Here is a 25,148-nt window from a genome sequence, read left to right as displayed (position 1 = left end):
TTTTATTTGTAAAAAAAAAAAAAGTAGGATAAGCAATTTCTTAAAAAATAGCATATTTGGGAAATTACATTCAGAAAATAGGGCAAAAAGCATCTTTAGAAAATACATTATTTTTATCACCATAATGAGAAAACATTTTCACATTTATTATTTGTTGATGAATTTTTTCTGTCTGTGGCCTTTGTACAGGGCAGCAAAATTAGTCTTCCTAAAACCCTGTTTCCTTATGACATTTCCTTGTTACAGGAGTACAGTGCGGAAATTAATAAGCAGAAAGCTTATTAAAATGGAGTTGGGAGGCCGATAAGGGGAGCTCTCACAGATGACATCATAGTAGAGCCCAACAGGAGAAGAAAGACTTCCTCTTCTTGACAAGTAAGAAGTTCAATCAATGAGAGACTGTCACAACTCGGCCAATGAAAAGCCACTACACTTCGAGCTCTCAATTCCTCCAATGGACTCATTGTTTACAACAGCGCTCCAGCTTCCTCTCTCCCTCTATCAAAGAGTCTCTCTTCTCTTTGTTGCTAGGGACTTGTACCTGGCTTGCCATGGCCACAGATCCTGAATTGCAATTCTTTGCTGATCCCAAATAAATCCATTTTTGCCGGGGACATAACTGGCTGTCATTTGTTCAAGATCAATAATAGCAATTCTCTGTCACTTGCCATTCTCTAATCTTGGTCATTTCAGTTTGATCTTCATATACTTACTATATCCATATACCATCTGTGCCTAATATTTATTTACTATAAATTTATCTTTGTTCTAACCAATATTTCTGTGAAGTCAAAAGTTTTTTGTAAATGAAATTAAAATATTTAATACAAATTTGAAAATATGAATGTCTCCCACTGAAAATCACCTATGCTGACTGTGGTGGTTAATTTTAATGTGTCAACTTTGCTAGGCTATGTTGCCCCGTTGTTTGGTCAAATACCAGTCAATGTTGCAGTTCTGGTGTTTTCTGTATGGGATCAGCATTTATATCAGTAAACTGTGAGTAAAGCAGATGGCCCTCCACAATGTGTGTGGGCCTCATCCAATCAGTTGAAGGACTCGCGAGAAAAGACTGAGGTCCCCTGAAGAGGAAGAAGCTCTGCCTCCAGACGGCCTTCAGATCCAAGACTGCAGCCTCGACTCCTGCCAGAATTTCTAGCCTGCTGGCCTGATGGCAGATTTTGAACTTGCCAGGTTCCACAATCACATGAGCCAATTCCTTAAAATAAATCACCACCACTCCACTGTCTATCTCTGTCTCACTTTCTACGTGTGTGTGTGTGTGTGTATACATATCCTCTCCTATTGGTTCTGTTTCTCTGGAGAACCCTGACACGCTTACCAGCCTTTAGGAACACTGACTTTCCAAATCACATTCAAATGTCTTGGCCTGGATCCAATGCCCACATTAACCTGGCTCCTCCCTCCTATTCCAGGTCGCCTGCATGTGACTTTCCAGTGCACACTCTGCTTCACTACATCTGGTCACCTCACACCTTGTCTGTGCTCTGCACTCTGATGAGAATGCCTTGGTTTGCCAGGCATCCCCAGTTCCTGCCTTCAGGCCTGGATCAATTACCACATGAAGAGCTATGGAAAAACTAAAGGATGGAATAAGATTCTCACATTTAGAAATATGCAAAACTAGCTTCGGAAAATAAGGTTTCATCTCATGTGCCAATTCTGACTAACTGGTGATGGCTGCTTGGAACATGTTAAGAAGGATTCTGAGGCTTTTTCTGAATGAACACAGTGATCTACTAGTGATGTCTGACAGCAGAAGTGCAATAAGTGGTCAGAGTGGTAATAAACTTAGTACAAATTTGCCACATCTGGCTTGGTTATTAAGGAAACAAGCCAAGAGTATTTGCCTGAGGCCTTTCCAATGCCTACTCAAACAAAATATTAGATCCAAGAACCTTTAAAAAATGAATTTACATTCCAGTCATTTCCCAGATTTACACATGTAGGGAAAGTCAACCAAGAGCATCCAAACCAAGGCAGAAGCAGAACAGAGGAGAGGCTCCATGTGCTTCCCCAGAACCCTCTTCACGTATTATCAAATGTCAAACAGACTCTGCCTGCTGGGATGAGTGAGTGGGGAACACAGATGTCCCCAGCATGCCGCTGAGCCAGTCCTCCGCCAAGCTGCCCAGCACCTGACACGGCGACGTCCTTACAAAGACTTGTGGGAAATCACAGGTATGAAGATGCTCTTGGGGCAGAAAGGCTGCGTGGGTCCTTCCCTCACATCCCTGCCTTCCCACCCCTGGATTGCTGGACCGAGAACAGAAGCAACCGGTTGCCGCCACCAAGGTCAGTTTGCCCTATTGATACAGATTTTCCTGAAAATCAAAACCAAATTGTCCTGATAGGAAATCACCCTATCCCTGGTTTTCAGTGGTTCTTTCCCATAGTCTCTAAGGTCGCGGGTGAGGGGAGTATGATTATTTATACAGACAGATTAGGTTACTTTCATTCTTTCTGAACTTGGGCATTTCTTTCCAATAAGACAGTATGATGGGCAACGAAGACACAAGGAGAAATCCTATTTGGTCTGTGCTTTCAAGGAGCTCGGAGCTTAACTGATAGTCAAAGAATATTTAGAAACATATTGTAATGCAGGGTTGGCAAACTTTTTCCATGAAAGGCCAGATAGTAAAAGTCTTCTGCTCTGCAGGCTGTTTGCTCTCTGTTGCGACTGCTCCACTGCACTGTCATAGCACAAACGCAGCAGGGACAGTGCTGATGTGGATGGGGGGGCCGTGTCCCATAGGGATTATTTACAGAAAAAGGCTGCTGGCCAGATTTGGTCTAGAGTTTCCTGATCCCTGTTTTAGACCCTATTGGAAAAATTAAGACCTGTGATGAGCATCTCTCAGAGGAAGAGGGAAAAAAACCAGTGGATCAGTCTTTGGTTAGTGTGGTCACTTGAATAATCAGAAGCTTATTCCTTGGTGGTGATTTTTTAAGTTTATGAGAACTTCAAGTAAGATCTATGGTATCTCTTGTGAATACGTGAAGAAAGAAAGTAGTTAACTTTAATAATAGAATGCCTTTATTCATTTAAAATTATTTTTAATACAAGAATTTGGCATAGTCGTAATTCATTCAGTGAGGAACAATTGCCAAATATGAAAACAACGTTGTAGAAATCCACAGGGCAGAGTGCAGAAAGCCCTAGAGGGAAATAAGAAAAGTCTCATAGAATGTGTACAGAGCAACTGTGACCCTGTCATGCACAGAGTTCTTAATTTTCAAATCATCATGGAATATTCTGGAAAACCACCCTCACCACAAAACTTCAACAAAGGCTCTTGTTCTCGTTCATGTACCCTCTAGCAACTAAAAATTTATTGAGCATTGGGGCAAATAAAGAGTCTAGAAAATGTGATAGAAGATCAGAAAGCACCATTTTACTATTAGATACACTGATGTTCTAATGAAATCCTGGTCTTACAAAAAGAACTTGTTTCTGGAAAGTTGATTAGAGAAGTCCATTTAAATACAAAGGCTTTGGGGCGAGAATGCTACTGGCTCAGCTTGTATGACAGAGCAACTTATCTCCCAAAGGTCACTGCACTGTCCCTCATGATGGCATTAAACTTCAACGTCCTAGAGGTTAGGGAGAAAAGTACTCTCTGTTTTATTGTGAAACCAAAGTCCAAACAGATTCAGCTACAGTCCATAGCACAACCATTGCCATTATTTTCAAAATGACTTTAATTTCTAGAGGAGGCAACAGAAGCAAAACTGAGGAACTAGCCACCTGGGAAACTTCACTTGCACATCACCAATGCTCCTGCTCTGTCGCCCATATAGTCATGTGCCTCATAACCATATTTTGGTCAACAACAGACCACATACACCATGGTGGTCCCATAAGACTAATACCATAGAGCCTAGGTGTATAGTAGACTACAGCATCTAGGTTTGTGTAAGTACACTCTATGATGTTCACACAACAATCAAATTGCCTAATGGCATTTCTCAAAACATATCCCCATTGTTAAGCGACATACATCTGTACTGATTTTAGTTTTGCAAATGTTGAATAAGGAATTACTCATTTTAATTATTTGAGTCAGCCTCTCTGATTGACGATGATAAAGGTTAACTGAAGCAAAAAACTAAAATTTGCTATTGAATATTCACAAAGCTAAATAAGTGTAGAACTTTAAGTTCTATATCTGGATTCATGTAAGGCAAAAACATTCTATAGGGAAGATGAATTTGAGGCCATATATGATCCTGAGTGTAAATGTCTCGGGACAGGCAAAAATTCCAGGCAGCATTTCAGACTTTCAAGGCAGTAGAATTGGTGAGACCCAAGTCAAGTTCTCCAAAGAGTAAAGGAGGACCCAGGTGATATCTGGGGTACAGATGAAAGAAGCAGAAAATTTCACTGAAGTAAATATATGATATGATGAAAGGGTGGAGCTGGAAAACAGGATGACAGGCAAGGTATAGAAGGACAGAGAGGGCCCAGGAGGGGTGGAGAGATCTGCCAGTCTGGGGGGTGGGGAAGGGCTGTGGGTACCCCTCTTCATGCTGTCCCCTCCCCCACACTCTAAAACTCTTTGTGACACTTCAATGCTCTGTAATGCAGGCCTGGGACTATAGTCAAATGACTGCACCCTCAGAGCCCAGTTCCCTCAGGTAGGCTTGTGATTCAGACAATGGAGTTCAGACAAGGGACTTTTCTCTCATTTCTGAATAGCCCTATTGAGTCATGTCTGAGCTTTGGGTCAACATTCCTGGATACTCATTCCAACCTCACCTTCCTATGTGGGTTGGGGTTGCTCCTTCCGTTCCTGGGCTACCTGGTGGGGATTCCAACTTTACCAACCTTCTGGAAAACCAAAGACTTCCAAAAGGTAAGGAACTCTCAGCAAGCCCCCAACAGGGACTCGTTATTGTTGTTTCTATCTCTATCCTCATATTTTAAAATGAGTTTAGTTGGCTCAGAGAGACACCTAAGATGGAAAGTCTGAGTAGAGGATAGAATAGCATCCTTCTAGGGGAATAGGCTGGGCAGGGCTAGGGGTTCAGCCTGGAATGTTTCCCTAGGAAGTTCACAGTCCACCGAGAGGGGTGAAGGATTCCAGGATAAGATCCCAAACTCAGTGATTCTGCACTCCTGGATCGGGTTATTTAGAGTTTGGGATCTGTGCAGGAGAAAAGAGTTCCCAGCACTTGATCATGAGTCACATTCCCATTTCAGGTATCACTTGACGAAGGCTTCCTGTGTGTTGGGCAGATCAAGAGAGCAGGGCTGAGCCTCTGAGCAGCGACTGGAGTCTGAGCTCTGTCCCAGGATACAGGCTCCTCTCTGAGAGAGCACAGGCGTGACTGTTGGCCTCAGAGTCGATACCCTCCTTGAGGAGAGGACTTCTGACTCAGAATATCAAGTGTGGACCTCATAGAAAAAAATCCTCCTTTGAGCTTTCCAATGAAAGAAAAAGTGAAAATATTTTATCACCTTTAAAAATTAACTAAAGGAAGGAACACAAAATTCTATTAATTAAAATAGAGAGTCATATTATTCTTGGATAATGGATATCTGAGTTTCCTAGAAAGAGAAGGGAGACAAATGAGCCCAGCACCCTATTCTTTTCTTTTTGTTCTCAGCGTAAGGGCAGAGCCAAGAGGAGAAGGAAAAGTGGAACATAGAGAGGTAAGATCCTGCTTATTCCACCTGAGCTCTCCAAGGGTGACCCTTCCCATCCTTTCCATGAGGTCCCAGGTCCATGATCTCTGAGGATGTCAGTTGCTAGATACAGTCCCTCTCAGGAAACACAGTCCTCAGAGGAGAGGCTCAAAGGAAAGCAGTCAGAACCAGAAACACTTCTCAGATTCGAGCTCTGCCCATCCCTGGGCATGAAGCAGTGATGGACCTGGGCAATGGGTGTTGACCAACAGGTGGCCTTGTGAGATGTCGAGAGTCAGAACTTCTGTCTCCTGACCTTGTGAAAGTACTTTGACTTCCTGGATGATCAGATGCCTCTTTGAGGTAACCACTGACCTATGTTCCTCACAGGGTGGTTTTGAGCACCTCTTGGCATTATATATACACACACACATACACACACATACATGAAAACCCTTTGTGAACAGTAAAGCAACATACATATGTGAGCTTTGTTATTATCATTAACTATGTGATCTTGAATCCTAATTCTTGGGGATCTCCAAGTCCAATCTACCAAGGGTACCATAAAGGACATTCTACTCTGCCTCCTAAAAGAGATCTTTGCTTCTATCTTCATCCTCCTCCTGGTTTCCCAGGTTGGAGAGATTGCCAGAGCAAAGCAGAGGAGGCAAGGAAGGTGCTTTCTCTTCTGCAAAGGTGACTAAACATTACCCTTCTTTCCCACATCCCTCTTTTTAGTAAAGTCTATGAATTTCTAGGACCTCAGTGAAGCCTGGGATTGCCATGGGAGGGAAAATCCTGAGTCAGAATGTGAAAGCCTTGGGTAGAGGGAAGCAAGTTACATTGTGAGCTCAAGGAAGTGAGGAAATGTGAAAGGACAGTATACACTGGGCGCCCCACCTCTGCCAGACCTGCTAGGTCCCATACATTTGTTCTGGTTCTGGCTGCAGCTTTGTACCTCCTGTCTCCTGCAGTCCCCTGGGCCAGCATCATGATATCTTCTGCCTTCATCAACTGTTATGTCCAGACTCATTCCGTGAGTTGCGTAATACTGCAACTGCTGAGTCAATTGGCTGAAGTGCCTGGAGGCCCTGGAAGATACTCCTCCCTCTATGTCCCCTTTGGCTTCCACAGCTTCTGTGACTGAGTCGTTGTTCACTCCGTCCTCTGCCTTCTCAGCAGTCCCTCTAGGAGACCTAATACTAGCCCCTCTACCTGAGCCTTCCTCACCCACCTGCATTCTCTAACCTAACCTAATGACACCCTTAGCTGACTTTCTTTCACCCTCACCATCAGGTCTCTCTATGCCACCAGAGCCTTTTCCTCCCTTAGATTCCAAATTCCCAGACTATTTCCCAGCCCAGCCCCTGCCTTTCCTCCTCTCCAACGACATGACACTTAGACAGTGGATCCTGTTCTCCAATTAAAGGCCACTTTATCTCTGTACTCCATCTTTTCTCTTGATCACACCCTTTCCCGAGATATCAACCCTTTACCAGATTTGTCCCAGACAAGGAATCCCACTGACTGATTGGCCTGTCATCACACACCACCAATCCTGTTTCACAACCACCACACTGCCCATTACCTGTAACTCAATCTAAATTGATTTCCATCCTATTGAGGCCTGTTCCAGAGAAGTCACCTCCAGATAGCCCTGGTAAGTTGTCCGCTTGTCCCAACAATCAGATGTCCTGACCATTCAAGCCTGTCAATTTCAGAATCCAGTTGCTGGCAGACTCATGTTAAGAATATGTTGTTTCCCATGTTATCACACTGAATGTCCCTCACCAAAAATATCAGTTCCCCAAGATTCTAAATGATCATACCTTAAAATACAGCTCCTAAGTGAGTTAAAGTTTCAACTGGAAAGTGAGAAGCATAGCCAGGCTCAAGACATGTCCTTTATTTCAGATAGCTTGCCTTCTAAGTCCTCCCTGACTCAGTCCCAGAGCATTTCCAGTGGGGACATGGGAGTTTTCCAGGTGGGGCACATCCATTTGGAGAACACCGGGATCAGCATGGAGTAGCTGCAGGAGCCCTGGGTCTCTAAGTGTGTGTCATGGAAGTTCCAAGACAAGAATTTCCCATCAGCTGCAAACAGAGTGAGGCCTCTGAAAGCTCCAAAGCAGAATGTGGAAGTGAGGACTCTCAGGAGTAGGGACATCTAAAGCTAGAAAGAAGAGCCACTCTATCGAGGACAGAGAATTAGAGGGCACTTCCCCATCTCTGTCACAGAATGAACAGTTTCTTCCTGAGAGTTACTTCAGAAAAAAGAGGAGGCAATTTTTTTTTCAATGGATGAATTCCAAGGGAAAAATCATAGGGCAGCAAAGTCCCCAGCAAAAACCCAAGTTCATGTCAAGCTTTGCACAACATGAACTCCCCACTGAAAGTACAGCTCTCTTTGTGAGTTGTTGGCCTCCTGAAGCTCATGAGCTCATGGCAACCATCGGGAAGATACTAGAAGAGAAACTGGCATGTGGGTACAAACCTGAGGCGATGGAGTTAAGTCAGCAGAAGGACAAACTGCAGGCCCAGTAGAGCCTGACAAGGGACATCCCGCCAACTACGGAGCTCTCTCTGACTCCCAGCCAGGGGAATGGGCAAGGACCATGTCTTGCAGCCAAGACCCTGGCACTGCTGACCAGAGTTGTTTATAAGTGTTAGCCAGAACAGAGATAGGATCGGACATCCCTGGAAAGTTGTAGCCTTCAAGGATCAGTGTTTATGCCAGAGTCAACCCCCTTCCCTGCCCTCCAGGGAGTCTGTGCCCCATCCAAGCCCCACCTGCATGTCAGCTATGCCAGGTCCCTCCAGCCACCCTCACCCCTGAGGAAGGTACTGGGTTCAGGGATTTGACTCTTCTATTCAAACAGAAAATGCTTCTCCAATACTTCCAGGGAGGAAATATGTCCCCAAAGAAATCAATCAGTCCTTCTTGAGAAAGCATCGCAGTTTTCATGAGAACACATCCTCTGATGAGAACAATGATTAGCCACAACCAAGAAAACTGATCCTCCTCAAATTTTTCTGCTAACAGAGAGGGGTGTTCTCTGTGTAGTGCATTGGGCATGTAGGTTTGGGGTACTCTCAGGCTTATGCTCAGGGAAAGGAAGGAGGGATGTCAGCTCTGATTTCCTCTTTTGGTTTCTAAAAGATGACAAGTCCCTTGTAGGGGACCTGACAGTGGCCATCTCAGTTTTATCCTGGGTCCTTTATTTGACCCGGCTCAGATGTCCTCTATTTAAAACACTTTATTCTTTCATAAAAAGTACAGAAAGTTTACTCTAAAAACTTCAGTCATTTTCAAAGTGGGCAAAACCCTTCAAGTCCAGAACTTGGCTCAACCTGTCTTTCCATCTGCTCCCTCACTATCCTGAACTATACACAGCTGCAGGGTGGGATGCATTCCTCTGGAATAACACAGCCAGAATTCCCCCTTGTGGCTTCAGAAAGTTTTGGAATTGGAAGTGTGGAGGTGTTTAGGCCCTGGCATGAGTGGTAGGGGGAAATGTTGCTCTTGGATCTCTTGGTGAGGAATAAATGTCACCTGCTCCTCAGAGCCCTTCTCTCCCTCAGGAAGTCTGGAGTGTGGGCCATGTCCCCACCCCTCACCTGACCCTGATGAAAATGGGGAGCAGTTCACCTTTCCCCTTCCTCTACCATTCCCAGAACAGTAGGGAGAACAGAGCTTGCAGCTCTGAAAAGGATCAGAGATACGAATATTTTCCAGAAAACAGTGGCTTATTTTCATTTAGAAAAAGTTGCTGACTCCAGAGACTCTCACAGGTGGGCAGTCAATGGGGGGCTGTGTATGGATGGGTTTTGTGATTGTGGACACTGGAGTGGCCAGGGCAGGGTCTAGGAACTGGGTGGATCCAGCTGAAGAGTCTGTTATACATAGGGTGTTAATCTGTCTAGAAGGAATATTTTGAGATCTACAAAGAGGTCTCCTTGCTTGTGAGGGACGCTGAAGATTGGGAAGAGCCGCCCCTCAGGTAAATCTCTTCAGGCTGCCTAGCTTGACAGCAGCATTACAAGACCAAGAGATCACCGAGCCATCACTGAAGGAACGGTCATCGGGCAGCCACTCAGGATATGGGAGGGAAAGAAACAGAGAGTAAAGAAAATGTAATGGTGGAGTGAGTGTGAAAGGAAGAAAAAAATGAGAAGGGGAAGAATGACCTCATCATCATTCTTCATGACCCCATCCTGGCCATGCACTCCACCCAACACTACCTAGGCCTTGCTTCCTGGAGACTGATCGGGCTTAGTGGAGCAGAATACTATCACTGCAGCATAAGAGGATGTGGGATAGTCTTTGAGCATGAAGACAGTTTCTCCAGGGAGACTGTCAGAGAGGGTCTCCTCCTATTTGGTGCCCGCCTTCCCAGCCATGCTATATCTTACACCAAGGTTACAGTAATTTAGGGGTGTGTTATCTATTGCTATGTAATGGATACCCCAAAATTTCTTGGCTTAAAAAAAACATATTTATTAACTCACAGTTTTTCCGGGTCAGGAGTCTAGGCAAGGCCTACCTGGGTTCCCTGCTCCAGGGTCTCTCACAAGGCTGCAACTAAGATATCAGCTGGGGCTGGGGTCTCATCTGAACGCTCAAGTGGGGAAGGACATACTTCTGTGCTCACTTATAGAGCTGTTGGCAGGATGCAGCTCCTCAAGGCCTGTTGGACTGAGATCCTCAATTCCTGGTGGCTGTGGGCTGAGTAGGATGGAGGCAACCCTCAGTTCCTTGTCCTGTGGGCCTCTCCAACATGGAAGCTTGCTTCATCAAAGCCAGGAGAGAGTCTGACAGCAAGGCAGAAGTCACAATCTTTTGTAAACTAATAATGGAAATGACATCCCATCACCTTTCCCTTATTCTATTAGCCAGAAGCAAATCACTAAGTCCAGCCTACTCTCAAGGGGAGGCGTAATTACACAAAGGTGTGAATATCAGGAGGCAAGGATCATTGGAACCTTCTTAGAAGTCTTCCTAACACCAGGGTTTCTTCTTGGACACCCCACTCAGTTCACTGAAGCAAAAGTGGCCAAAGGTGCCAAGTGGATCCTTGTTCTCAACCACATCCATGTCCTCAAGGTCAAAGCTGCTTAAGAGCTAAGTGGAGTGGTGGCTGAAAAACGTCAAAGACGTTGGAGCATCCAAAGAAGGAGACAAAGGTGGCGTGGAGGTAGAGGTGGTGTGGGGTCATCATGAACGGTAAAGTGAAAGGAGCCCTTAGAACCACCTGACTCACCACTGCCAGTATTCAGACTTAGAGGGGAGGAAAAGCTAGGTGCAATATGGTTCACCCTGGCTCCACCTCAGTCTCTCCACTCTGCTCTAGCTCCAAGACAATAAGCCTAAAGAAGCAACCTTCAGCTCCTGCAGAGACAGCCAGGCTTATAGAGGAAGCAAACCTACAGGTTGCACTTAAACCCTACAGGTTTAATTTCTGCTCTTATTAATATATTTAATATAACATATCCATCATTTCAAATTTGATCCTCACAGTTTGAACAGCAGAATGAGTCACACAATCGATGGCAAAGCCAGCACTAGGGAACTCAGAGCATGTCACTCCCATTCTGGGATGTTTTCCACCTACCGATGGCCCGAGGACTTTAACCAAAGGAGAGTTGGTGGGCTAAAGGGGCTGATGTACTGGCTGGGGTCACATAACAAGTCACACCTGGTACCCAGATATTTGCTTCCATTCAGAGAAACACTGGATGAGACAAGGAGACAGAATTTACACACTCAGCACGTCTAGGAAGTGACCTGTCCAAATGAGATGGTAGCACTGTCCACAAGTGATCCCACACTCTTGTTCTGCTTCTAGGACTGTTTTCCTTGTTCCCAGACTCCTGTTCCTATGGGAAAGTAGGACTGTCATCAAAAGAAGGCATGTGTATTAGCTGAACAATGATTACAGAGATAAGGACCAATTTCTCTAGAAAAAGATTTCATGTGCTTGGTTCCCATGTCCAGGTATCACAGTATTGTGCAATTTCAGGGGGTCTCATTCACGTATTTCGTGGTGCCTGAAGAATTATCACTGACATAGAATGCAATGGGAATGGGCTACCTGAATTTTTACAGCCTCAAGCCCACACTCCAAATCTCACGTCAGGACAAACAAAATGCATGAATTGACTGGTACCTTAACATGGCTTGGGCAGGGAACCCCAGATCCCAGGTTCAGGCATCGTGAATTTCTCCTGTGCCAGGTGCCGCCTAAGGGAATCAGCTTCCTTGAGTCAGCCTTCGTGGGGATTAACACTGCGAACTGTGCCCCAATCTGCAGTCACAATGAAGGGGCCCAGGCTATGAGAAGGGGCTCTTCTCTTGAGGGCTTTCTTCTAGAACTTCCACTGGCTCTGGATCACAGCCTTAAATTAGGCTATTTTCCTGGGGTTACAAGGACATGTTCACTTTTCATTAAGGAGGCCAAGTAGCAGCTCAAAGACTTCTAGAGGCTGTCTCCTTATCTCCCAGGAGACTGAGGGTCTCTTCCTTCCTTCTAGGGGCATCAGGGGGCAGGGGGCAAGGAAGGAACTGACTATTATGCAAGTTTAACAATGTTTCACTGTGGGAGGGGGTTGGGCTGACAATGACAAGAGGGGGCAATATTCCTCTACAGTGATTCTTGCCCAGCTTGAGGCAACCTTCATTTGAAATAGGATAATTTACCAAGCTGTTGACTGCTGTTTCTACTCCCTGCCAGAGGGGCTCCAGAAGGAATAAATGTTATCTTTCCCCGTTTGTCTCACAGCAAGTTGTGGGCTTCTGGTCTCAGGGGTTATTAATGGCTTTCACGTTTCCTGATCCTGAACATAAGTTGTGATGCACCTGTTCTACAGTCCTGTCCAGACCATCATGTGGGAGGAGGATAGCTGGGTGTCCCCAGGAAAGAGGAGATAGGGGTTGACACAAGTGTTGGGTGAAAGGAGAGTAGCCTAAAGGTAACAGCAGCTCCAATGTCTTGAGAGTAAAAATGCAAAGACGAGTCCCTTAAGTGGGTGGGTTCTGTGTGGACGTCCTCTAGGAGACACCGCAGGTTTTACAGGATCAAGTGATGTTGCTGAGATGACTAATCATCAAGCTCCATCACCCTGAGAGTTGCAACAGACATTGCATCGCTCACACTTAGCACAGAGGCTGTGCGGCCACTGGCGTTTTAATGGGCCAGATGGGCTTAGACAATGAACATCCCAGGGGCAACCCAGGTGGACTCAATATCACAGGCTCTTTCCTACATATTTTTTCACAGTGAATATTAAACTATACAGGCAAAACGCCCCCAGTAATGACTAATAAGAGATATCTTTTTACTCTTTAAAATGGGGCTTTGAGCCAGATTTAATTTAATTTAGATTAAGTACTGCTTGTTGTACTTCAATGTTGCGGAACAAAGTTATGCTTTTTTTTGTGAGGAAGACTGCCCCTGAGCTAACATGTGTGACAATCTTTCTCTATTTTATGTGGGATGCCACCACAGCGTGGCTTGACGAGTGGTGCTAAGTCCACACCTGGGATCCGAACCTGAGAACCCTGGGCCACTGAAGGAGACCACGCAAATTTAACCACTAAGTCACTGGGCCGGCCCAAAGTTATGCTTTTATGTATATTATGCTATTTAATCTTTACAACCCTTTGAAATAGGTTTATTTACCCTATTTTACAGAAGGGCATGACCTGAACGACAGAGAAGGTAATACATATTTAATGTGCTAGCACAGAAGAGGGAGACAGGGATGGAGAGCCCCCTTATACTGTGAGGGATTCTTTGGATGTAAATGACAGCAAATACGAAGAGGATCTGTTGATTCAGGCACCTGAAAAAGTCTGGGAGTAAGGCTGCCCTCAGGCAGGAGGATTCATGCTGGGGCTCAGTTGATGCCATCAAGATTCAGTTTCTATCCATTTCTTGGCTCTATATTCTGGACTGGCTTCACTGTAAGACTTTCTGTCTGGCAAGTTAGTAGCTACATCTTCCAAGTTAAAGTGCAGCTTAAAATGGGTTGTCTCTCTCACTAGTCCCTTCAAAAGTCCCACTGTGTCTTATTGTCTCTGGTTGGGTCACATGCCCATCCCTGACCAATCACTGTTGCCAAAAGCATGGACCAATCTTTTTGGCCCAGCCTGAGTTAAACACCCACCCTTAAAGTAAGAGTGTTATGACAGACAATTCCATGCGCACTTGGACTGATACTGAGAACTCGGTTAGTCCTCCAAAGGGCAATAGAAGGACTATTTCCAGAAGGTGAGTGAATGCTGGGTATCAAAACAACAACAACAACAACAAAAACAAAACAGATGTCTACCACACCCCTCTTTCTCACCGCCCCACTTCTGCCTTCTTGTCCAAACTCATGCCATGGACTGAAGCTTACAGCTGCAGGAAATGCCAATTCTGTGGAGACCTTGGAAGAGGAAAGAGGCTCAGGATAAGAACTCAAAGGGGGAGGAACCAGTCAGAGGTCCCAACATCCTTGTGGATAGACCATCCAAAATCTGGCCTGTCACTGAATACCCCTCCTCATCTTAGAGCCCTTTACCTCCATTCCACGTCAGTTATGGCCATATCCTAGACATTACCACCAGGAACGTTTCCACATTCTGAAAGAAGACAGTCTGAAATCCCACCCTTTATTCTCTCAGCTTATGCCCTCGGTATGCCAATTCTTCAACCTATTCAGGAACTATAAGCCACTTTATACTTTCCCCTGTCCACCTGACAACCTTCTGTCTCCATTTCTCCAAGGAAAACCTTATGGTCCATCACTTAACCCCAGGCCTAAACAGCGCTAATCTAAATGGCCTACCCCTTTCTCCTTTCATCTGTCCTGCCTGGCAAAATCCAACTCTGCCTTTCTTAGACCCGCCTTAAAATAAGGGGCTGATTCCTCTTGGATGAAATCACACGAATAAGAGTTTTGGGTCCCCATAAATGTCTGTTCTACAGCTACTGGTCAGCTCCACCACTGCCTGAGAATCTGCAGTCATTCCTCCTGTGTTAACATGAGCCAGGCACTCTTCTTCACCACATGGGACACCCAGTGGAGGCAACAAACAGAGTCCCTGCCTCGGTGGAGTTTCTGCGCTTGTTTTCTAATCAACTCTCTCGCCTAAGTTCTCACAATTCCACTTTCCTACAACTTGTCCACACTCCTCACTTGAGCATATATGCTGGACCGCCACAGGGGAATGAGAAATCATCAAATGAAAACTTCTCACGATAAAACCGTGAAAACCACAACAAAACAAAAATGCAGTCCCATTCCCTCTTTCTTCTTCCCTTCCCATTATACTGAAAGGTTTCCCTCAATGCTTTCCTTGATCCTCGCGAGCTGAGATCTGCCCTTGCTTTCCAATTCACAACACTTTTCACATGTATGGAATATGTGGCTTAATTATCTACCTTCCCAGAGGAGCAAGACCATGTTTCCCCGATCACAGCCAGGGACACCTAGCCGAGATCAGAATCCTCTGGAGGAACATATAGGAAAAGGGAGGGATTCCTAAGGGGAGGCCCCACCCAGCGTCCTCTAGGGGTGGGGTCAACTCAGTGGCAGGGCCTGAGAGACTGTTTGACCTAGTAGTAGCAGCAAAGGCCAGCTGGATCCTGTTTCCATTGCTTCTGGAAGACAAGAGTTCAGATTTAACTCAAAGACAGGTTCTCACACAGGTTTCCGGATGCCCAAGCGACCTTATCCCCTGCTGTGCCTGAAGGGTCCTTCCCTCCATCTGCCATTTCCATCCTGGCCAGCCAGGCCTTGTGCCTTCTCAGCATGAACCCTGACTCGCTGGCTCAAAAAAAGCCTGGAGGTCTGGAGGCGGGGTTGCATCTGCCAGACACTGGTCCTTTCCACGGGGACTTGAGGGAACTCCACAGAGGTGATCACAGTAATAAATAGAGTAACAATATTGACACGTTAAGACTTCGCCTTGCACTAGCTGCCTGGCCTTGCACAAGTAACCTAAGTCTCAGATCTCATCTACTAAGTACAGAGATACTAATATGTGCTAATAGGGTTGGCCCCGAGAACTGGAATGAGCAAGTAAAGAGCTCTGAAGAGTTAGAACAGTTAAATTTCTAACATTAGAAGTTTAACAGGTGTTACCCATTATTACCATTCACTTAAAATGCTAGACATCCTCTTTATTATTTTAGAAGTATCAATTTTCCACTCATATGTCCTTACCTTCTTCCTTCCTAACAAATACATTTATTTAGTACCTAATATGTGCCAGAAACTGTGCTAGGCTCTGGAATACAATGAAAAGCAAAAAGAGGTAGAGTTCCTGCCTTCATGGATCTTACAGTGTAGTGAGACCACCAAATAGAAATTAATCACACAAGTTCATGTAAATGTCCTGTATAACATTCTATGAGGGGTTCATGAGCTGGTTGATGGTGCCAAGGGAGTTTAAAACACGGGGATCTGGCTTAACCATGGAGGAGAGGGTCTTCCTCAAGCGTCTCTCAAGAGCTGATAAAGGTTAAGAGGTAAAAGGTGAGTAGGAGACAACTCGGCAAAGCAGGGAGGGAGGAGTGCTCCGGGCAGGGGAATCTGGGTGATGGGAGCAGACAGTGAGGAGGGAGGAATGTGATGCAACAAGAGGGAAAAGCACAGGGGGCACAGATTACGCAGATCTCTCTGGGGCAAATCAACTAGTTAAGTCTTTGGAGCAATGTGGACCCAGGAGAAAATTTAAAGTTAGGATTTATGTGTATGTGTAGGGTATTCCAATTTTAGTAGTAGTATTTGAGTTTCCAAAAGATTACTGTGAATGAATTACCATGAATTAATACTGTGAATTAATGAGTTGTTATGATTTAATGTGAAGAATGGTTTAGAGGGGGATAAATAGGATGTGAGAGGCCAGTGAGAAGGTTACTGCAGTGATCTACGAGAGCGATGACATCAGCAGGGAATATGCTGGTGGTGGCCAAAGGGAGTGATGAGGATGGATGTGAGTGGTATTTAACAAAATTCCTAACATTTGGAGATGGATGAGGTTGAGGATGGGGCAGGGAGAGCTGGGTGCCATGGATGACTTCATTAATTCTGAGATGGAACATTCTTCCTTTTGTTTCCCTCCAGTGCCCAGGAGGTCTAGGTTGATACAACATATGGGGTCTTTTATAGAGTTGGAAGAGTCAGCAGACCCGAAACATTTGAGAAAGGCCACTTGGGCTGCTGATTAGCCAAAATTAAAGAGGAAGTTCACCTTCAACCCTTGTCTTTGTTTTTCCCAGCTGCAGAAGTCAATTTCTGTTGCTCTCTGACTCAAGTAAACACCACTCCCTGTCACCTTATCCCTTTGAGGGTCAATTCCACTTCTATAGTTTCAGTGGGACATGATTCTCACTGACAGTAGGAAGTTCAACACCCAGAGCTGCAGCTGTGAAAATACTTTCTCCTCTCCAGAACTATTAGTACCCCTGGGAAACACATCCTAGTTACAACCACTCACTGGTCCTGAAGTGACCCTGTTATTGGAGGAGGTAGTAAAGGAAATGGTATTTCCAAAACCCCAGGTTGCACTCTCTAGCATCAAAAGGTGTAAGCAATAAAATGCTCACTAGACTTAAAGACCAGGGAGTAATCAGGGGCTGGATGCTCCCCAGACTGTCTCTGTGTGTCAGCAAAACATATCTGAACTCAGTGAAATAATCCAGGAGCAAGTGTTCTCCTCAGTGGAATAATTAGACGACACAGGTGGTCACTTTAGAAAAGCTAACTATCTTCTTCTGGCCTGCTTCAGAATTTCTGTTATGAACAAAATCCAAGGCAGATTTAAGAGAACAGGACAAAGACTGCTAGATGTTGACCTGGAACGGAACCCATGTTTTATTCATCTTTGTATCCAAGCACATCCACAGTGCTCTTCAGGTGGTAGATGCTCAGTGAATGTTGGTTGGTTCAAGGATTCCTCTATGTTTTCATGGAGTATTTCTATGGTATAGAGAGTTAATCATTTTTCGCCCCACCTGGTACAGGTGGATGCTTCGTGTATTCTGTATTTATTTTAAACAGTATTTAGCTACAAGGATGTAATAAAATGAAATAATAAGCAAACCAGTTCTAGCATGATTTTACATATACAGATAGATATACTTTCTGACTAGGTGCATATATGGATGCTCTCCCTGGAAGATGCCTTTGCCACCTAAATTGCACTAGATTGAAGTTATTGATGTGAGAGAAAGGAAAAGTAAGATAAATCTTACAGCTTAATTTCTAGACGGGATTGCGATTTAAAACATGAATTTCAGATGCTTCTTGTGTACCTGGCACAGGCACTGGTGGTTTCTGATTTGACATGATCCAAAACAATGGTTCTACGGTCCCCTGTCCTTTAAGCAGTTGGTTTGTTCTCTTGATCACTATTCTGTACTTTCCCACCAGCTCCCCATCAGTGCCCCATTCCTTCCGCTCTGTCCTGGTGGAACAGTCCCTTGACCTCCATTCTCATACTACTCTAGTCTCACCTTCTCCTTGTTGCTAGATTACTCTGTTACCAGTTGTCAAGTTGTGGTTCCCAGACCAGCAGCATAAGTATTGCCTGGAAGTCATCAGAAATGGAAATCCTTGGCCCTCACCCTGGACCTACTCAGGAAGGAACTCCGGCTGTGGGGTGGGGCCCAGCAATTTTGCTTCAACAAGCAGGTAACCTCCAAGGCGAGAACCACCGCTGTACATAGAGCTCAGTGCTGAGCATATCACCCCTTTGCCCAACACCCTTGACTGCCTTCCTGCCAACAACCACGTGAGCGTGTGTGCATGTCCTTCTAACCAAGCCCTTCTGCAATTGAGCATGTGTCCCTATCCCTGGAGGTGTGTTCCACACTGTCATCCTCATGGGTTACCTGCTCCTTCCTCTGCTCTCCTGCTTCCTCTGTGTTAATGCTGGGTCCTCTGCTACAACCATCCCTCTCCTCCCTCTCCTTGTAGAAACCTTACTCATTCTTTAAAGCCCACTTAATAACGTAGGTGAGGAAGACATTTCCTCTACCAGCTCTAGGTTCTTCTGGTTGGAGAATGAATTAAATTCACATGAGACAGAATAACAGGAGAAAATTAAACAAAGCTTTATAACATGTATACACAGGAGAGGCTCAGGCAACTTGAGCAAGTAGCCAAAATGGCTGAAGCCACCATCTTAAATATCACCTTCAGCTAAAGACAAAGGAGGATGTTGGGGGTGGGGGGAAGTCCAGCATGGGAGATTACCACACAAGTACAGTAAACAAGAGTCAGGTTATTATGCAGACTTGAGTCCTTGCCTTTCACATTGCTAAGAGTTTCTAGAGATAAGGTCATCCCTCCTTCCAGGTACACAGAGGGAGACACCTTTACAGATGGAGATTTCCTTTACAAAGTAAATGTCTCTTAACAAAGGGTAAGTAAATTCTACTTTTCATCATTTCTTTCCTGTCTGCAGTTTTTAAAAGTAACCAGCCCAAAACAATCCTCATGCCAAAGAGATATATCTTGGGGTGGCCAATTCCAGTCCCCCATAATAATATTTACCTAAGTAATTCATACCCATGCCCTTAAAACCAAATAGTACTGAAAGGTTTATAAAGAGCCACAACACGCCCTCTCTCACCTCACAACCCCAATCCTTCCTATCCCCCCAGTTCCGTTCCCCACAGAAACCACTTTAGCCATTTCTATTGCAGTTCTTCTTGCATTTACCTCTATTTATATAAATAATAGGCGAATACTTCTATTTAAAAGTAATTTAAAAACATTATCTACTAACTGCTTGCCATGGTAGGTAAAACGTGAATAGCTGAAATTCTGGTGGATAAAATTTGGTCGACACACCATTCCCCTCTTGACTCTTCTCAATCTCACCTCAGTTAAATCTTATTCATGCCAAGTTCATCTTGTATCTCTTAATGCATGTCCGACCTCCCTACCCTTGTATTACAGCCACATTTGTATGTGTGTCTCTCCCACCCCCACTGGGTGGTAAGAGCCAGGGAAGTCTAACCTGTCTTTTACTTTCTCTGACTTCTCCCAGGGCAAAGCACAGGGCCCAGAATATAGGTACACAGGGAGTAAATGTGACCAATTTAACCATAAAGTAAAATATTTGCCTGATCTTTGAAGCTTAGTGGTGTGACAACAGTACTAGGAATGAGTCTTCCCTTCCTAATGTGGTTTTCCAACATTATTGTGGGGAATAGTAAACTGGAGTCAGGGGACTTGAGCCAGACCATCTTCTTGCTGACTTCTTCTAAGACCTTGGGAAAGGCACTTAACAGCTTTGCTTCCATTCTTCTACCTATAAAGTGGCACCAATAATATCCATGGGCAGAGTTGTAGGGAGGACCAAATACAACAGCACATGTTATCAAATATAAGGTATTGTACTGATTCCTTATGTTTAAAAAGAAAAGTGTGCAACCCTATTATCTGGTTGCACACAGGGCTCTAAGGAACATTAAAAACAACTTTTAAATAGAAAACTTCATTTTTAGATTATCCAGAGGGTCTTTCTTCCAAAATAAGTCGAAGATTTTTCAGGGGAAATTATATTCTAATCGTCCAAAATTTGAAGCAAGAAAATTCAAATGTTTAGGGCCTTTCATCTATTCTTACTTTAACTTTTGTCTATTCTAACTTCAACCTTTTTTTTACATAATTATTTTACTGATGCCATATTAGTTTATAACATTGTGTAATTTCAGGTGTACATTAGGCTTTGAGGGGCCTTCAAGCTTAATCTTGATTTGATGGTTGAAAAAGAACATCAACCAAAGGCACATTTTCCAAGCCCTTATCTCACCCCATCCATTAGAACAATGTGAGCTACTGTTCTACGAAAACTAATTAAACCTTAAATGTATAACCAGCTCTATATCACCAAGGTTAATGGGACTACATGCATGCATAATTATATCTTACATCTATACAGTGCTTTTAACTTGTTCAATCCACTTTTCACTGTATTGTGTATAAAAAACATGAAATTTTTTGAAATCCACAAATAAAGCAAAAAAGTAACCTTAGAATCCGTAATTTCAACTTTGAATCTTTCCAAAGTTATTAGGACTAGTAAAACTGTCTAATAGGACTTTCATCGCCCTACTCTTTTCTTGACCCCACTTAGCTAAAGGCCAGAAATGACAGAAAGATCTGGAGAAATCTCCAGAGGAGAGGAAGCCAAGGAGGGAAGGAAGCCAAGAACCTGGGCCATCCACAAACTAGATCATTAGCTCCAAGATAACTGAGAATAATTGACTGTGTGAGGCCAGAAAGTCCAGAAAGAGATGAAAAGGCAAAAGAAATGACATGTGAGTAACAGCATTTACAAAGCCTGTCACTGTCACTCCTGCAACAAGTATTACTGAGCACCTACAGTATGCCAGGTACTTTCAACAAAGAGGATGGATACAGCAATGAACAACCCAGGCAAGACTGCTACCCTCATGGAGATGACCTTCCTGAATGGTGTAGACAGACAACAAACAAGAACACAAACAAGATAACTTCAGGTAGCACTAAGCTCTGTGAAGTCCATAAACACAGGAATGTGATAGAGCCTTGGGGAGGGGATGCTGTTGTAGATAAAGCCACCAAGGAAGGCATCTCAGGGTATTTCAGCTGCAACCTAGAAGAGGAGCCCAACTTGTGCAAGTCTGCTAACCAGATGATGGAATGAGTGAACTCGCCGAGTATGCTAGAGGCAGGGGGCTCCAGGCCAGGCAGTTCCGTGGTTATTCACTTTGTGTTCTTTGGAGATGTTGCTAAAACCTCTCTAGGACCCCTAAATTATTGCCTCTACAATGGGGGTTGCTAATAATGATCACCATTACAGGTACTCTGAGGAATAATGGGTTGTTGTGTGGAGCTACATAAATGCTCAATAACAATCACAAAAAGAACCTTTCATTAAAGTCAGCACCGTGATAGGTAGATCACACTTAGACACCTCAGCAACTGTGGAAATCAACATGACTGCTCCCTGTGCACACCAGCACAATCCTTTAAAACAGAAAAAATAAATGAGCCCATGGTCCTGATATTCAAAGTGGTTAGTGGTTAACTGACTGGAGAGAAAGCTGTTGTGTGAAGTATAAAATGGGAGAAGGAAGACAATGGCACATCACAGCCCAGCGCAGTCACAGGGTAACTAGTGAATCAACTTGATGCTTGCTGGTACACACGTCCCCTACTAAAGAGTGGTAATTTTAATTTCGTCAGGAAGAGGCGCTGCCACCAAAAGCACCAGCAGAGGGAAAGTGGGGTGAGGAGCCGGATCAGCAGCATCTCCGGCAGCAGCCCCCTCTGGCCCTCTTGGCCTTGGTAAGCCTCCCTGGAGGGAGGACTGAGCAGTCAGCACCAAGGGGCCCTACCTTGGAAGGGCACCAAAGAAGTGGGGAGGGAGGAAGGGTATTGTATTTTCTCCTTTCCAGAATGAAATATCCCAATGCTGTGAGAGACTTCAGTTGTCTTCATAACTGAGCCTCCCCAGAAAGATATGAATCCACCTATTAGCAGCTCCTCTTCTGTCTCCCCAAACCTCTCCCCAAACCATAACATTAAGACCACAAAAAATGAATTCTTTTTTGTGGGTTCTACCATCTCTTTGATATAAATATGCATGTGCCTAAACATTCTTTCCACTTTCCCACTGTACATCGGCAATCACATTGTGTAACACACACACACACACACACACACACACACACACACACACACAAGCACACCTCCCCCCCGCCAAGTCCTTTGTTAAGCCCTGGCTCAACTATTATAGAGTGCCTGTAGAGTGTAGGTCACATAGCAGAAAAGTTCAAATTATTGTGCTTTGTCTCTGAAAAGCAGAAAGGAAAAGAAGAATAAAAACAGAAAACATTTATTTTAAGGGTGACTTTGCTCCATGTTGACTGAACAGGTCACTTTCCCACTGTGGGGCGGGGAGAATTGAGATGATCTCTGAGGTGCTATGAACCTGCAGTACAGACTTAACATTTTGAGGCTTGACTAGAAATGAGGGGCGTTAAAAAGAATATAGCAAGATAATCCTAGTCTTCAGGAGATTATGGTTTAAACTGGGTGGGGGAGGATCGAGATCCTCAAAAAAACCTAATTGATTTTAACCAAATGGACTAAAATGTTAAATACACTGGGATATTATATTAAAGCAATCTGGGTGAGCATGCTGCAGGGGACAGGGTAAGCACTCAGTCAGTTTCCTGCTGGTAAGTGAGGCATTTCCACCTGCCAGCATCTTAGGGTGCTCACACCTGAACCATTTATTTAAGCAGACCATTTGTTCAAGTATTTTGTTTCCAAAAATAATCAACGGAGGAATCTAGAGAGAACTGTCCTTAAGAGATGTGGTCATCGTCATGGCAAAATCAGTCTGGACTAAGTTGGTTCCTTAGCAGGACTGCCTAAACAGCTTCCAGATCTTGTCTGGTTAAGTGTTTTTAATGCCTTGGTTAATAGTGGACTATCAGTTAGGTGGGAAATAAAGTCATAAGGAGGGAATGTACCTGCTCAGAGCCTGTGCTTTTAAATTAAGTAACCCATACTCAACAAAATCCAGTATCGAACCCCAAGGAATGTTCCCAATCATTGTCTTGGGCCCTTCATTTCATTTTGTGCTTTGTTTTTATTCAAGTCTCTATTTCTGTTTTTACCTGGCATTGACTTTCTTGACTCCCTTTCTCCTCCCAGCTTCTGGCTCTGTGCTCCCCCTTTGGTCTTGATGAGTATTTTGGCTTTCCTGCTTTTCACCTTTGGCACTCCTTGGAAAATGGGTTTGGTTTATCTTCTGGCTCTTTCTACTTCTGGCTGATCAGAAATTTTCACTCTACTCAGCCAGTTCTTGATCCCAGGACCTTTCCCTGGCTTTGACCCAACTCACTGGCATCCATGCTGGGCTTGACTCCTCCAGGTGGGTTCATGGGCAAGAGGAAGGATCTAACAAGAAAACAGGAAGAATACGTGACTCAACTTAAACTGTACAGGGCACTGAGGCCTTGCTGGCTGTCCAGTCTCTGCCTCCTTCTTCCTCTGCTGCTTTTATCCCTCCTGTCTTTGACTCTTTCCATTTTTATTAAGTCTCCACCTTCTAACTGGTCAATCCTCTTCTAGAATCCCTTTCTAAGACTTCAATGAGAGTGAGAGTGATATCCACTAGCCAAAATAAATCTGATAGCCAGGAGAAACTGCTGAATCTCTAGTGTCTATATAGCACTTATAAACTATCATTTAACTATATTAGTTGGCAAACTGCTCTAGTTTTCCAAGGATTCAAGTGGTAGGTAAGTCAATAAATATCTGTCAAATGAATGCATGAATACACACTAGTTTTGTAGCACTGCATCAGGTACTTTAAATAACACAAAGTATAAGACTTGATCCTCGGCAGAAGAAGGACCTCTTCTCATGTCCATTCATAGGACTGTTTTGAAATATCACCGAGGGCCAGACCACGCTCACTATTTCTTCTATAACAAGAAGTCATCTCTTTTTGGTTTTGGGGAGGAAGATTTGCCATGAGCTAACATCTGTTACCAATCTTCCCCCTTTTCTCCTTCTATCTGAGCTGCCACCATAGCATGGCCACTGCTGAGTGATGTAGGTCTGTGCCCCGGAACCCTGGCCGCCAAAGCAGAGTACACTGAACTTAACCACTAGGCCACTTGGGCTGGCCCCAAGAAGTCATCTCTTAATGTACAACCACTTCATATGGGCAAAAGGGAACGTGAGCAAAGCCCGGATTATGGCAGTAATTGACACCCGTGGGCTAATAAAGTCTTGAAGGTGAACGGGGCACTACTATCAGTGGGTTTTCTACATAACTGCTTCATGAACAGTAAAATGCATAAAAAATAAGCAAGGAAAATGAACTACCACCCGTGTCAAGTCACAAAACACTGATAGTGCCCCAGAAGCCTCCACTCTCCTGTTCTGATAACCTACTTTTTGTTATAATTTTATCACCTTTGTAAACTGCTCCAAAAAGTTTAGTTTTACCCAGTTTTAAATGAAAATAGATTAAACAATAAAAACAACTGCATGCACATTCAACATTGGACGTGAAAACGAAAATTAGTTTTTTCAATAAGATATTTTGAAGTGTACAATTTCTATGGGTGATCAGAACATTCACTCATTAGTCCACTTTTATGTTTGCTAACTGCCAGTCACTCTACTCTTTAATACCCTTCAAAAGCATTCGTCGCAAAGCTTCCTTTGGTCTTATACTAATGCTTTCCTGGAATCAATGGAACTACAAAGGAGACAGCTCCTCATAATAAAATGGATGTTGGCATTTCATAATCATCAATGTAATTATTCCTGATTTATACTATGCTTCAAAAACTCTCTTCCCTCGCTCCCTAAAGTCTGTACTTTCAAAATGGTATCTACAGCTTTAATTATACCTGAAAATAAACTTCTCTTATCACAAGATCTCTTTGATCATGGACTGCACCCATCATTATCTTCAAAC

At 44.1% G+C, this 25,148-nt stretch overlaps 1 protein-coding gene across 46 annotated transcripts in view; it reads right to left on the bottom strand.

The window, feature by feature from the left end:
• LOC103554661 (putative zinc finger protein 487) overlaps nt 1-25,148 on the bottom strand; it is a 48,735-nt gene that overhangs the window by 6,872 nt on the left and 16,715 nt on the right. For 11 of the 46 annotated variants that reach the window (XR_011531827.1, XR_011531829.1, XR_011531832.1 and 8 more), the window contains 3 exons: nt 11,350-11,530; nt 10,598-10,791; nt 10,127-10,465 (listed from right to left, as the gene is read on the bottom strand). The exons of 11 other annotated variants lie outside the window; for them this stretch is intronic. Coding sequence is in view for 8 of the 35 variants with exons in the window: in XM_070590854.1 (XP_070446955.1) it covers nt 3,108-3,180; nt 23,329-23,436; nt 23,556-23,611 (237 nt within the window). In the remaining 27 variants the exon portion in view is untranslated. Of the gene's footprint in view, nt 1-3,040; nt 3,181-5,279; nt 5,446-10,126; nt 10,466-10,597; nt 10,792-11,084; nt 11,547-23,328; nt 23,437-23,555; nt 23,612-25,148 lie in introns of those variants that run through there. 24 more of the 46 variants (XR_011531835.1, XR_011531843.1, XR_011531866.1 and 21 more) reach the window with 10 other exon arrangements.

This window comes from Equus przewalskii, chromosome 22 (genome assembly GCF_037783145.1).
Source record: "Equus przewalskii isolate Varuska chromosome 22, EquPr2, whole genome shotgun sequence".
In the NCBI taxonomy this organism is placed as follows: Eukaryota; Metazoa; Chordata; class Mammalia; order Perissodactyla; family Equidae; genus Equus; species Equus przewalskii.
This window is presented reverse-complemented; position numbering and strand designations above follow the sequence as displayed.